We start from the raw sequence: 15,710 nt of genomic DNA on the forward strand, positions 1-15,710 counted from the left end.
AAAAAGGGAATGGGGTGGGCATTGACACTGTGTACCAATAGGATGCCTGAAACGCTGGTATATGCCAGATGTTTTCTCTGTTTTTTTTCTGCATTGTGGAAGTGGTGCCGTATCAATGCCTGGGTGAACAGTGCCCAATTGAAGTTATAGTCTCATTATGCTTTTTCTTTATGGCCTGTTGATGTTTATTATCTATGGAAAAAGAAAAGGTAAAAAATTAATCTGAAATGACAAATGTCAATAGTTACTCCTGGCTCTTGTCAAAGTCAGTTAGGCTAAAACCAGCACAGAACTGATCTCCTCTGCAGAATGCGATAGAATCTAAAACATCATTAGCATTCACAGTGCTTACATTTTGTAATTCTCCATATGTTTCAAAGAAGATATTTGACTGCCAGCAAAGACAAGTTATTATGGAAGCGGTCCATTAAGTACGGAGGCCTACTGGACTGACTATTTACTGTGGTGTTCAATGAATGTTAAAAAGCCTCTGATCGTAAACTTCATTTTTTTTTTCTCAGCACTGTAAAAAAGGTTGTCTAAATAACTGTAAATTATGTAATGTCCTGGATCTGAGTGTGAATCTTTTTGAATGCCTGACCAGGTAGTTATTTCTTGTAAATGGTGGGGGTCCGAGCTGTCGGACAGCCACCGATCAGCAAGTTACTCCATACCCTACGTATAGGGGGTAACTTGTAACCAGGATACCCTTTTAAAGGCTGAAGAATCATCCAGCCTTTAAAGGGGTTGTGCAGGCACGGACAACTGATGACCTATGTACAGGATAAGTCATCGTTGTATGATCGGTCTGGGTCCGACTCCCAGACCCTGCACTGATCAGCTGCCTCCGGGTGTTATGCAGGGTTAAATTATATTAAAATGTGGGGTGTCTGCAATTATTTAAGTGTCTGAAATCAGTCGAGTATTGAGTAGATAATGCGGTTGAATTGGATTTTCAAGATGTGATAATTGCTGTGCATGGTACATAATAAATGGGAATTAAGGGAAATAGTATAATGTAAAGTGGTGTCTGTCCCCCCCCCCCCACTTGAATGACTTGTATAAGCTGGTGGTGCAGTTTATGGCCCATCAGGTCAGTAAATCGCCCACTGCTTTACTGTTGATGTCACAACCCAGCATCTCAAGAGCATCCGTATAGAATCTCTACTGTATTCAATGAACGGTTGTGTATTTTGACGTGGACATCTCAGTTGACCTGCTGAGGAACAGAAGTCTGGCTTATGAGTAGTGTTCCTTCTGGACTTCATATACTTTTGGAATAATTAATCTTAAAGTAGGACTAAATGTAGGAAATGCACCAAAAATAAACTCCAAGTAACGGCTCCCTTAATATCGTGCTCTCCTACTGCAATGAAAAATGAGATCTATAAAGAATTCCTCAAGCGGGGGAACAATTACCAGACCCAGACAAATTCATTCCGCTCCTCTATTACTAAATGCATTCAGCTTTTTTTTTTTTTTTTTTATGCAAAAGGTTATCTGTCATAAAAATTGACATGTTTTAGTTCAAGACTGTCCACATTGAAAACAATTTGATTCATTTGGACATCAGTTCCCCTCCGACTTTTTGTAGAAAAATATTTGAACTAGCCATTAGGTAACTGACTGGAGTAAGAACCTTCCCTCATTCCTCTATCTGAAATAGGAGGCTGGGCATATAAAGTCCCACCCTCTTTGATGAAGCCACACCCCTTAGCTGCCCATCAGATGGAAATTAACACTTGCGTTTTTTAAGCTCTCCTCCTTCACATACACTTTTTTTTTTTTCCCAGCATTTTAAGCCTTTTTAATGACGTTTATTTGGTGTTCTTTTGTACCGGTGTTTGTCGTGGAGCTTTTTAAAGTCCTTTAGGGAAGTCTATTGAAAAAACACTACTAACTAGAGCTTTTTTGGTAAAAATAAATAAATCGGCACAAACCAAATAGCTGTGTATATACACTTTCTTAAATAATATTGTAGACGTTAAAGAAACATCTGACCAGTATTTTTTGGGGAAAAAATTCCACTAAAAACGCCTCAGTCTTTGGAAGCCAAAACCAGGCGTGGCACCTACAGTGGGAAAGTATAATGGATAGATTGGTACCTCTTACGTGTTTGGGACCCACTTCTAGTTTTAAATTACAAACACGAATGCAAAATACTGACCAAAATATGCCAATACTCAAGTGTGAAATTGGCCTAAAACTGTTTCCTTAGAATAAAAATGTGCTCAAGGTTTTTGTCAGTATTCAGGATTTCAGCATACTGTTTATTTATATTTCGTTTGTAGGTTTAATGTTCCTTAACTTCAGTCATTTGTGTATTTTGTTTTATTACTCACATGTTTCTTATTTTTCAGCCTATCAAACCTCATGTCCTTAGAGTTGAGAGAAAATTTGTTGACCTATTTACCAGAGTAAGTTAATGACTGGTATCTGTTGGGGGAGGGGCTGTTGTTTCCAGTTATCGAACACCATTAAACATAAACCTCCGCTGTCATTATTTCTTTCCTAAGACTACTTTCCGCTGCACATATACCAATGAAGACGTTGCAGGCTATGAAATGGTATCATAGATGATAAAGATTCAGATATTAATGATGAAATCACAGCATCAAATAATTTGTCGAGTTGTCACATTGAAATGATAACCGGAGAAGCTTTCCTGTTCATTACAATTATATCAACACTGCTGGGTATCTCATTAAGTGCCATGTTCATGCCGTGCCATGTTGAAATTCTATTTAGTCATTTACTTTCGAATGGCTTAAATAATAAACCTGTTGGAGCACACACTTCCTCGACCTTAAATATATTTTATATTCGATTTGGAATATTAAAGCAGCACTCCGGTTTTTTTTTTCTATCATACTTAATTGTGGTATTACATTTTCTTGGAGCATGTTAAGGTACGGGTCCGAGGTAAACGTTGTATTATAGAAGATAGGACCAATTACCCCTTTACATGAAAGGGCCGCCCAAACTGTAACCCCAGGTGGATTCAACTGTTCAATTGTTGCAAGGGGGTTTTCTGATGCGTAATAAACACAGTTGTGCCTATTAACAGCACCTAAAGTTTGAAGTTGGCTTCATCGGACCAAGTTATTTTTCTAATAATGACGTCTCCTTGTGTTTCTTCATTCAAAACTGCCTCACAAAATTGTAATTAGACTGTTCGAAAAATCTCCCCCTGTATACCTACTTATGCACCCCCCCCCCCCTGTATATACTCAGCAGGTATTACCTATTATTTAGGTATTCCTTTCTGTATACATTTTTCTCTTCAGTTTGGCCATGTGACCTCACACAGCCCTGATGATCAAATCTACAGCAGTTAATGTAGATAAGAGTCAGCAGCTTCACTTCCTGATTTATGGGCTGTACCAAACAGGTTCTCCACAGAGGGGATACACAACTGTCACTAACTACCGATGAGCAGACACGTTCATACAGTTATAATGAAGGCGGTCGCAGCTCAGCCTCCTGACCTACAACTTTGTGACAGTTATGTGCCTACGCATCAGTAGTTAGTAACATAAGTTTCTGTAACCCCTCTGTTTGGTACAGTCCATTAATCAGGAAGTGAAGGGGCTGATTCTCAATACATTAACAGCTGTAGATTTTATCAAGCCAGAGTGAGGTCACATGACCCAACTAAAGAGAAGAATTTAGAAAGAACGGAATTACTAGATAAAATAATACTCGCTGAGTATATTTATTAGGAGAAAAACAGAGTGCTTCTTTAACATTTGCAGTCCCAGCGTATTGGTCGAAGCACAAATTTATTATTTATGATCCCTTCAAGTGTTGAGACTGGCAGTCTCTGACCGTCGCTTTGTCCTCCTAAAGGTTCATTACTATATAAATAAAAGTAGTTAGTAATCCATCTAGTATGCTTGGCGTCTTGCACCCCATAATTGTTATTTTCCTGCCTACATAAATGAGCTTGTTATGACAAGTGCCTAAATATGTATTTGAGACTTCAAATACTTTCAAAGAAGCCCTACACCCTGTGGTAATTCATTTGTATACATACAGGAAAGCATAACCTCCCTATAAATCCTCAGTTTCTGTATAGCAGGTACTAATTTGGAGCTGATAAAACAAGAGCTATGTAGGGCCTGTCACACAAGGTATTTCATGTTTTCTTGGCTACAGACCAATCGCTCTATTTTGCCAGCTACAAAGTAGCCCAGTGTTCTGTTTTTTACTGACCTTCTGCTCTCTTCCCTTTTTTTTATTGGCAGGTCTCTTTCCCAGCTTCATAGACTTGAAGAGCTTGATTTGGGGAACAATGAAATCTATAACTTGGTAAGAGAATTGTATGGTTGTTAGAAGTTTAGTTCACGTTTACATTTTCTATATATAGTGCTGTGAAAAATGTTAATGATATATTACATTCTGTCATTTAAATGCAATCTTCCATCTGTTCAGCATTTCCTTATGGAATGAAACCCACTATATAGATCAGCAATGTTCCTCCTTTGAATAATGCAAAGAAATACAATATTATCTATGCACGTTTCCAAAATAGCTAGACCGATTCCGGTAAAAAGGCGAAATCGGCAACAGAATTACACAGTAAAAGGACCATTTTTATCGCAGCAGTCCAAATTAATCTTCAGAGGGGGACACTTCCCCCAACGTGTGTGGTAGACCTATGATAATCCCAATAGTTTGCACCTTGATCTCCTGGGTCCTGTAGTTCTACAGAAATAAGGTTTGATCTCCAGATACAGACTCCCAGATGTTGCGAAAGGATTGAAACGTATACCATGAAGATGTAAGTAACATATAGTTCAACACTGTGGGATAAACAGTGAAGTTATATTCCATACTCACACAAAGTATAATAAATTTGAACACCTCACATGTACAAGCATGCGGTGCGCCAAATCTTCTGTCCAGCAATAATATATGTATAAAAAAACACTACATGCAACATATGACTCGTACAAACAGTATATGTCTATATAAATTCCTCCTTTGTTTGTCGTGTCTCTGCTATTTTTCCTATGTGGGGAAGATCTACAGGGTCTGAAAAGTCAAGAAGTCCTTTATATCCTGATCTCTCTGATATTTAAGAAGATTGAGTTAGCATTTAAAGAAACCTCGTGCTTATATATAAAAGTCTGCCACCCTTGGCATCAATGCTTGCCTACAGCTTCCACTGCCTGTTTGCCTACCAATATATACTATAGATGGGAGGTCTTTCTTTTCTGTATTCAGTGCATTATGGTTCTAAGGTTACTGTATCTAGTCTTCCCTATCTGCCCTTTTCTAGGTAGTGTCAGTAAAAATGAATCACTCGCTCCTGATTAAGGCCCTATTCACACTACAGGGTCTTTGTGTTGGCTGTTAAAAACTGCCATTTTGCGTCCGTTCCGAGCAGGGTTTCCGTTTTTCACGGCAGAGTGTCACCCGTTTTGCATCCGCTTTTCACTGTCCATTTTAAAACCTAATGAATTTCATTTGTGTTTTGTTTTTTTTATGTCCCAACCCACTAAAAACACCCACAGGAAGGTCACATGATCGCCCAGTCACCATTTTCTCTTGCTTTTAGAGTATAGAGAGCATGGTCTGATACCTCTGCTTTAGCATTTATTTCTGGTGTTTTCTCTGCTATTTTTGACTTGCTACCGTGTCCTCACAACCATTGAACCCTGTACTGCAGCTTTGGCTGACTTCTTGGCAATTCGGACAGCAACCGCGGATGTTGAACAAAGAACTGAGAAGGGTTCAGAAGGTGACAGGGCTCTGCGTGGGAGCAGGGTCAGGGTAGACAGTAGGAAACAGGTCCCTGTTTTAGGTGTGATGGGACAGAAGTCATAGGAATGGGCTCTTTTTGGGGTTGTCAGAATGTGCCCGGGGCTCTATGAGGGTATCGGACAGAATACAGAAGGTAGCAGGGGGGCTCAAAACTGGTAGGGGTACTATGGGGAACAGAAAATAGCAGGGGATCTCATGGGGGGCAGGGGACACTGAAGAGTGTTTTAAACTTTATTTGTGGTTGGGGGCACAGATGGTGGCGGAAGCTCTGTGGGAGGAGGGAGAACAGGACATATCAGAGGCAGAGGTTAAGTGGGGAGCCAGGGGGGACTAGTGTAGGTTAAAGCAGGGCCATATTTAGAGTTGATGCTGCCCTAGACACTTAGTGCTAACGCCCCTTATAACTCCTGACGTTACGGAAACAGCGTAGCTCGCTGACATTGCGGCTCCAATGCCGGACCCGGGAAAGGGAAGCATAATAATTACTCTGCTTTTTTGTGTGTTACCAATTTTTTTCTGTTTTTGTGTTTTTTTTTATAGGTTTGGTTGTTGGACTACTTCGGATTCGAGGACTACTTCGATAATGTTTTGTTTTTTTCCTCAATAAAATGGTTGAGGGTTGTGTAGGGGTTATTTAAATAAAAAAAAAATTCTAGATGTTTTTTAACTCTATTACAACCTCCTTACTAATGACTTCTGTCTGGCTCACAGCATCCATTACTAAGACGGGGCTTAGTGTTAGTCGGTGAAAAGGCTAACACCACCTATTATTAACCTGGTACCTACTGCCACCAGGGGTACGAGAAGCCGGGTACGATCCAGTATCCGACCATCTGCAGTGACGGAGGGGCACTGGGGCGGCCACAAGCTGGTGGTATTGGGTGAGGAAAGCCCAAAAACGTGTCCCTCCCACCCTGGTAATGCTGGTGTTCTGCTGCTATGTTGTTTCTGGGTAGTGATGAAAAATGGGGGGTACCACACCATTTTTTCTAATTATTATATATATATATATTTTTTTTTTAAACGACGTGTGGTCCTCCCTATTTTTATAACCAGCCAGATACAACATAACCGCTGCATGTTCGCATTAACAGGGTGGTAATGGCCATACTTTTTGGCCTTTCCCAGCCTAATACCACCACGAGTACCCAATCATCACTAGTGATGGTCGGGTACTGGATCGTACCCGGCTCTTCCCTGTACCCCTGGTGGTGGTGGATATCTGGGTAATAATGGGATGGGGGTTTAGTTTCAGCCTTTTCACCAGCTAACACTTAGCCCCACCTTTTAATGGACGCTGTCAATCAGACAGCAGACATTACTAAGACAGTAGTAATATAATTTAAAAGACACGCAAAAACTATTTCATTGTAATATAGAAAACCTACACAACCCTAGTTAACTATTTTGTTGCAAAAAAAAAAAAAAAGGAATCGAAGTAGTCCAAGAACCAAACCTGTAAAAAAAAAAAAAAAGCAAAGCAATTATTATACTTCCCTTTCCTGGGTCCAGCCCTGGAGCAATGGGAAACTCCTGACATCACTGCTGTTCGGGGACTCCAGGGCCAGGAAACTCCTGACATCACTGTCTATATATGGACAGTGACTTACAGAGCATTCCTGGCTCTGGAGCCCCAGGGCAGATCGCTAACGGATGCTCTGCTCGTGGATATCAGGGTCCGGAAACTCCTGATGTCACTGTCCATATATGGACAGTGACGTCAGGAGCAGTTCTGAAAGCCATGGGCAGATCGCTAGCTGCTGCTCTTCTCTAGGACTCCAGTGAAGGGGAAACTCCTTAAGTCACTATTCTTATATGGACAGTGACGTCAGGATCAGTACTGGAGCCACTGGGCAGAGCGCTAGCTGATGCTCTGCTCGGGGATTCCAGGGCAGGAACCCTTTTTAATGGCCGTCACTCGGATGGAATCCAAGTGACAGCTCTTTTATACACCGCTCCATTGAATTTTATAGGATCCGCGTGGCAGTGAGAGCAGCCCAAAATAAGGCATGTTCTACTATTTGACGTCACGACATTAATTTGCCCGTGTGAATAGCCCCAATGACGGTTAACCGATTTTAATGCAGCCGTGGGACGGCCGTTAGGTCCTATTCACAGGACAGGTTTTAAGTGTCTGGCTCAATAGTCAGGAACTGTTTGTGATTTTAATCCAGGAGAAAATTTTTCAACAGTATGATCATTTTTTATTCTTACAAGGGTGCAGGGTAGGACTAGTCCACCTAAGTACTCTGGTGTTAAAATAATTTTCCAATAATACAACCGTGTCCCAAAAGTTCATCAGAAGAACAATGACATTTGGAGCCGACTTCGAGGCCACTCACTGACCACTCACTCTTACTTGTGTGTTAATTCACAAATATTCAATTTGACCTTATTAATGATCTCCTGTGCAACAAAGTTTGTAATGCAATTAAAAGTGATGTGCACAGGTTCTGTATGGAAAGTAGATCCTCAGAATCATTTCCTCTGGTGAGCTCAAGTAACCCCAGTCCGACACTGCAAGGGAGTAATGAACAATTCAAAGGCCCCATGCACACGACCGGAGAATTCACCCGTAATTGCGGACCCCTTCCCGTATATTTACGAGAAGTTGTCCGTGCCGTAGAAAGGCTCCGCAAAAGATAGAACAGGTCCTATTTTTTGCTATTTAAGGACCGTGCTCCCATACTTTATATGGGAGCACGGCCTGCAAGTGCAGGTAGCTGTCCGGCCAGCAATGCCCGTAATCACATACCATGATTACGGGCACAGTTGTGTGCATGGGACCTTAAACATTAACCAAACACATGTCTTATCAAAATTCTGAGGTCTCTTGTTACATAGTTACATAGTTTGTACGGTTGAAAAAAGACACGTCCATCAAGTTCAACCAAGGGATGATGTATAAACCGTGGTATTGTCCACACAGCTAGTAAGATTAAAATCGTGGTTCCAGACTCTACTGTGTGCTACAAATAACTGTTCTTGAAGCAGAGAAAGTCTTGCTGACATCTTTTTATTTTTTTTATTTTGTAATACTAAGTAAGAGGCCATAATAAATAGTGTAGATCCCTACCATAGAAATTTTCTAGTCCTATATTAACATCACTCTGGGTTACGTTAGGTAAAGTTACTCTCTTAAAGAGGTAAGATAATGCAAAACTTACTGAATGATGTATGACTCTTTTGGTAGTTATATGGATTTGCTTCAAAATTTTCCGGCCTTACTCAAAAAATTGAATTATAAATGACCTTTACCGGTTTCATTGCATTATCTATAAAACAATGGCGTCCTCTGGAGTTTCCCATGTAGAAATCTAATATGGACGAAGATCATTCTATAATATGCATGTTACTTCCTAGTGATGATACAATATTTGTCATGTGGTTTCTGAATGTTTACTGTTCTAGTTCTTCAACGATAACATTGTGGGTTTCACCTGTTAAGTTTTTTTGTTTTTTTTTAATGTACCCTTAGTCCTAAAGAAGGAGGGTGTTGTCCTTTACGGCTTGACTGTTTGCTTGCTCTGGGCACACCCTGGGCTAGTTTCATATAATGGTTCTGGGATTTGGATTTAATGACTGTTCTGTTGAAGAGAAATGCAGGAGTATCTTGTGTGTGTTTATAAACATTATAATTTATCCGGCATGTATATCATCTCCCAGTGTATAGCTAAATATAGGTGTGTGTTAGTTTCAACAATCCGAATGTGTACAATTGACCTATACCTGTAGTAGAGGATAATCTGCTTGTATATCGCATGTGGCCTGTTTTACTTGTAGCATCTGAAGGACGTTTCCATCTAAACGATCATCGTACATACGCTGCCATTTTGGAACACCGGTTTGGTGATCGTGGCGTATGTATTGTGAATGTTGGATGAGCGACACTAACCTTTAACCTCTATTGATATTGTTTATTGCGAGTAAATAAAAATTATTTTTATCATTAATCTTTTGTGCATTTGGACTTGGCAGTAATCATTATTATGATCGCTTGGAAACTAATCATAACGATTACTGCTAGGTGTAAACGGGTCTATACTACTTTCAAGGCAGCCAAAATGCATTCCGTATACCGTAAAAAGTATTTGTAGCAGAAGCATTTTATGTTCTTTTCAAAGTAGTAACTGGTAACACGTGACACATTTACAAGCTGAAGCTAACAATTCTTTTTGGGATTACAGCCAGAATCTATTGGATCATTACACAGACTTAAGGATTTCTGGTTGGATGGAAATCAACTGGCAGAATTACCTCCGGTATGTTTGTTTTTATTGGACGCCATCACACAAAGAACTTTGTACTGTAAAAATTGAAATTCTACCTATTGCTCAATGCAGTTCATCTGAGATTCTTCATTTCTTACAATTGTTGTGAAAAGCTCGCCCTTGTGAGAAGCTGGGCGTTCTGAAGAGAAGTGGATGATACTTCTCATCAGAACGCCCAGCTAGTAAAAGTAGTAAAAACGCCCCGATGTACACATAATACACGCCCAGTTGTACTTTTACTTTTCAACACGCCCAGTTGTACTTTTGCAAGCCTCATTTGCATAAATACAAAAATGGCCATAACTTGGCCAAAAATGCTCGTTTTTTAAAAATAAAAACGTTACTGTAATCTACATTGCAGCGCCGATCTGCTGCAATAGCAGATAGGGGTTGCAAAATCTGGTGACAGAGCAAGCCTCTTTAATAAAAAGTGGAAAAAAAAAATGAAAAACCCTCTTTTCCCCCTTACAAACTGCTTTATTATTAACAAACAAAATAAAGTAAAAAAGTTACGCATATTTGGTATCGCCGTGTCTGTAACGACCCCAACTATACACTTCTTACATCATTTAACCCGCACGTTGAACGTCGTAAAAAATAAAATAAAAAAACTGGCAAAAATTGCTGTTTTCTTTGAATCCAGCCTTAAAAAAAAAAAAAGTGAAAAAAAGTCGCATCTACTTCAAAATCGTACCGATAAAAACTACAAGTCGTCCCGCAAAAAAAAGCCCTCCTAAGATTGCATCAGCGAAAAAATAAAAACGTTACGGCTCTTCAAATATGGATACACAAATAAATAATTTTGAAAAAGAGTGTTTTCACTGTGTAAAAGTAGTAAAACATGCAAAAACTATACAAATTTGGTATCGTTGCAATCGCAACAACCCACTGAATAAAGTTATTGTTATTTATACCACACGGTAAACAACGTAAATTTAAAACGCAAAAAAGTGTGGCGAATTGCTGCTTTTTTTTCTATTCCCCGCCCCAAAAAAAGTTAATAAATAAATTCTATGTACCCCAAAATGGTACTAATTAAAAATTACAACTTGTCCCGCAAAAAAAAGGACCTTATACAGCTATGTCGACGCAAAAATAAAAAGGTTATATTTCTTAGAATGAGACGATGGAAAAACTTAAAAAATGGCTTGGTCATTAAGGTCTAAAATAGGCTGGTCATTAAGGGGTTAAAGTAGGGATAATGTTTATCACGTATGGACTGGGTAGGCAGGCGATAAATATTGGATTGGTGGGGGTGGAAATGTTGGCGCCCCCACAGTTTGCTCTCCCTGTTTCCATAAGTCTCATAGGATTGTGAACTTCTCCTCACAGCTGCTGTGGAGGGGAACAAGAGGATTGGGCTCCCAGCAGACGGACCCCCACCAATCATTTATCAAGTATTTATTGGAGAGGTATAAATGTTGTGGGCCAGAATGCTCCTATGGTAATGGTTTTATTAAACCATGTTAAAATAGATTTCTATGTGGTCCCAGTGTTAAATAAATGTGGTAATAATATAATTATTTTTCGTTCAGTCTGCTTCAAAACAAAACTCGTGGAAAAAGTTCTTGTTTTTTTAGTATTGCTGTTTTTATACAACTGTGTGTAAATCCACCATAACCAGGACCTGCTGACACTCTTTTAATAGTTAATATTTTCAACGCTGAAGTCCTTGTTGGTTCCCAGGGTTGATCTATCTGACCTGCTTCTATATTGATTTGTGGGATGTGAGGAATTTAACAGCATTGCGGTTTCCTACATGGAAGTAACAAATGAACACAATACAAAAGTAAGTCTAGGGAGCAAAAGGGCTTTAGAGGTGACGATGTGGAGCCATACAGGATCCCTTGTTGGACATTCCCTGGCATAGCTGATGGAACTGTGCGGCCTGACTGCTCAGTGTGTAAAATGCATGAGGTTGTATCTTGTCGGACCATCAACATTGACATTGACAAAAAAACTGAAATTTATCAGTGTATGTTTATTTAATTTTTCTAATGAGTAGGGAAACAGAATAGATAAGGCCTCGTTCACATCTGCATAGGAGGTTCCGTTAGACTGTGTCTGCGTCCAAAGGGTTTCCAGAACATCTACTAGCTGCATAAAGTTATCTGAGTGCACACTGTTCTTACTTTACAAACGACACATTTGTACACAGCGAGCAGATAACCAGGCTCATTATACATGGACATGTGTGACGTGGTTTCTGAAAAAAAGCTGCCACGCTTTTCTAATCCCGTACAACCCAATTAAATACAGCAGCCGATCTGAACAGGCAGAGCTTTCATTGTAATTGGGGTGGGCAGCAGTCTAAAACCCACCTTCTCTCAGTAAGGGCTCTGATTTCTTCAGACTCCCTGTAGCCAATACACTGACCATAGCGGTGCTGTAATGGAACAAAGCTTAAAAGCAGTCGACGGTGAAGAAAAACTGCAGATATTACCTATAGATACTGACCTATCTAATTTAGCCCACAACAAGACGTTTCGTTATAAATCCCCCCATATTGATCCATCTGCAGAATGCAAACTGTATTCAGTTTATTGACCAGAATGTTCTGTTGGCTAGCTGAAAGGGGTCTCATGGGGAATTTTATTATTTTGCTATTGCCAGCTCTATTATTTCTGATGTCCTCACAAAAGGTGGTTGGTACTCATGTTAGGACTCTAAACATGATTGAGAGGGCATCACAAACGTCTATATTTGCATAACTAGGTCTTTTGGAGTGGCGTTGGGGTACGCTTACACTGCCCACGTTGCGTATACTAACGCTGATCAACAGGACCGCTCGTTGATCGGCGCTCGTTTGCTCCGTTCACAAGGAGCTAGTATGGGGACAAGCGCTCGTTACTACGATCGCTTGTCCCTATACATTTCCGATCATGTCAGCAGTGCATCTATCTGTTTACACTGGGAGATGTGCTGCCAACAACGATAATATTTTCAGTATTTAAAAGGATCAAATCAGCCGATAAATGCCATCGTTCTCGTGCATTCATCGGGAACGGGTGTTCTGGGAACAATTGTTTGCTGGATAGATGGCCGGTGTAAAAGGGCAACGGTCAGCCAATTAACGAACAACCTAGACTGGAAGAATAAGATATTGACCATGCTCGTAAAGACACTATAAACATAGATAGCAAGGGTAAGAATATCTACTGATATAGATGGATGGCTAAGTTGTTTGGTGGCTGTTCCTAAAACTGGGTTATGGTTGTACTCTGAATTAGGGTTGCAAGATGCATCGAAATATCAATACTATTTAGATGCCATGCACCCTCAAACGGTTCAACACCGTTAATTCATGTATTTTGATAATAAGCTGTGTGAATTTAGTCAGAGCGGGGCTGTGGGTGTGTAATACAGCCATTTGCCCTGCTCCTGACGACTGTGTGCACGCGATTAGCATGAGGTGATGCGGCCGGTGCTGCACTAATGAGCATTGGCACTAAAGACCGAGAACGTGGTGGGTGCACTACAAAACGCCCCCATGTTATCTGACTGCAGGGCCGGCGCCACCGCTCATTAGTGCAGTGCTGACCACGCACGCTCATGTTGTCAGGAGCGGGGCAATGGCTGGGTTACACAGCCGCAACCCCGCTCTAACGGTGGAGATCAGAGAAACCTCTCATATCCACCGCTATTCCCTTGAATTCTGCGATCAAAGCGGACCATGGCGTTCAAGGACAAAAAGTGAAGGGGGATGCTCTTTGGATCGCATCACAGGGAAGCCCTGTGATGCGATCGAGGGACATACCATATATGGGCAGACTGCCCAGGGTCCATTGAAGGACCCCATGGCTGTATGACCACATTTCCTGTTAGGGCAAACTTAGGTATGTCCTAACAACTGTCTGTGTACTATCCGTATATAGATATATGCCAGTACATTAAAGATTACAGAAAAAAAGTATTATTAAATAAAAAAAATAATGTGAAAAAAAAAATACCAATTTTTTACAATAAACATTAAAATAAGTCTCAATACATCAAATATAAAGATTCATTATCGTCGCGAGCGTCATTTATGATGTGTACGCTGTAAATAAAATAAAATCTGATTTCTTTCATTGAATGTGAGGCACGAGGTGTTATGAATTTAGTACTTCCATGTGCCTCGCATTAAGTCATTAACCCCATCATGTACCTCACGCATTAACCCAATGTTGTCCATTATGACTTAGAAACGTGATGGGGTTAATTACTATTAACGTGAGACAGTGTGATGAATTTTGAACCTCCATATGTGCCTCACGTCAGAAAATGGAAGAACCTTTTTCTTTATTATTATTGGAAACGTATCGTTTTGGTATAGAGTATCACAGTACTACTCAAAGTATCGGTTTCGAAGTCCAAATTCTGGTATCGTGACAACCCTATTATGAATGGTAATGTACTGTTTATTTCCTCTATATTTGCGGGTTAGGCACGATATATCTTTGAGTTTTATATCGCTGAATAATCACATTTATTGTGGGGGAACATTTTTTATAAAAATAGACTTTTTCATCTGTTTAGTCAAAGAAGACAAAGGTAATATGTACCCTTTAAAATCTTATAAAAGGAGATCTGATAAAACAACCCCGTTTTTTTTATTTCTTTGGTTAGCTCATGGGTAATTCGTGTTTTACCTCCCCGTTGAGGCTCTTGGACTGATGTTAGGCCCTGTTCAGACAGTTTTTTGGCACGGAAACCGCTACGCAAAACGGCATAAAACGCCCGAAAATGCCTCGCATTGATTTCAATGGGAGTTGGACGAGTTTTTTTACCGCAAGCAAAAAAAACGCGTCACAGTAAAAAGAAACAACATGACCCATCTTGAGGCGGTTTCCGCCTCCAAAACCCCATTTCAATCAGTCAGGGTAAAAAAACACCTGGACGGGTGTTTTGACGAGTTTTTGTCAAACCACTGTGCAAAAAACGTCTGGAGCAGTTTTTGAAGGAGGAATTTTCCTCCTGCAAAAAACTCTGTGTGAACACAGCCTAACATTGCTTGTTTTGACTTGTTTGATTCTGTTTTACGTGCAGGAAATGGGAAGCCTGAAAAACTTGCTATGTTTGGATGTGTCCGAGAACAAGTTGGAGAGACTTCCTGAAGAGATCAGTGGATTGACTTCACTGACTGATCTACTTGTGTCACAGAATTTAATTGAGGTTTTACCGGATGGCATTGGTAAGGAAAAACTATTTTAAAGGGTTTTAATTGAATTGGCATAAATTACCAGAGTATAATAATAAATTACCAGTGCGTATAATAATCATTTTTCAAAATTGCAGATTCACGAAAGGGATACAGAATGAGGGTGCAGCAGAAGCTGAATAAAATTATTTTTTTATATGTACTGTGTGGTACTTCATAACATAATAATGACCAACTCGTTCATTCCACATCCCCCACTATCTTTCCCGACTTCCCCATAAACATGCATGCTCAGATAAACAAAGCATGCATGTTTATTTTACTAGGAAGAGGTGAAAAAGCTGTTTTGCCAGGCACCTCTGGCATTGCTCTTCTCTTGTTAGAGTGGGGAAGGATTGGTGATATGTTGATCATATTGTTTATTGCAAAATATGTGCAAAAAGTAATTGTTACGATTTCAGCATAACAAAAGGCCAAGATTCACCATAGGGATGTAGTTAACATTGTAGGAAGATGTATTTGTTTATATG

At 40.0% G+C, this 15,710-nt stretch overlaps 1 protein-coding gene across 1 annotated transcript in view; it reads left to right on the forward strand.

Annotated features, from left to right (window-relative positions):
• Positions 1-15,710, forward strand: part of LRRC1 (leucine rich repeat containing 1) — a 172,842-nt gene that overhangs the window by 102,868 nt on the left and 54,264 nt on the right. Inside the window, exons 5-8 of the mRNA XM_075861959.1 lie at positions 2,361-2,417; positions 4,248-4,311; positions 9,957-10,031; positions 15,069-15,213. Coding sequence (XP_075718074.1) covers positions 2,361-2,417; positions 4,248-4,311; positions 9,957-10,031; positions 15,069-15,213 — 341 coding nt within the window. The remainder of the gene's footprint in view (positions 1-2,360; positions 2,418-4,247; positions 4,312-9,956; positions 10,032-15,068; positions 15,214-15,710) is intronic.

The sequence above is a fragment of the Rhinoderma darwinii genome, chromosome 4 (assembly GCF_050947455.1).
Source record: "Rhinoderma darwinii isolate aRhiDar2 chromosome 4, aRhiDar2.hap1, whole genome shotgun sequence".
Taxonomy (NCBI): Eukaryota; Metazoa; Chordata; class Amphibia; order Anura; family Rhinodermatidae; genus Rhinoderma; species Rhinoderma darwinii.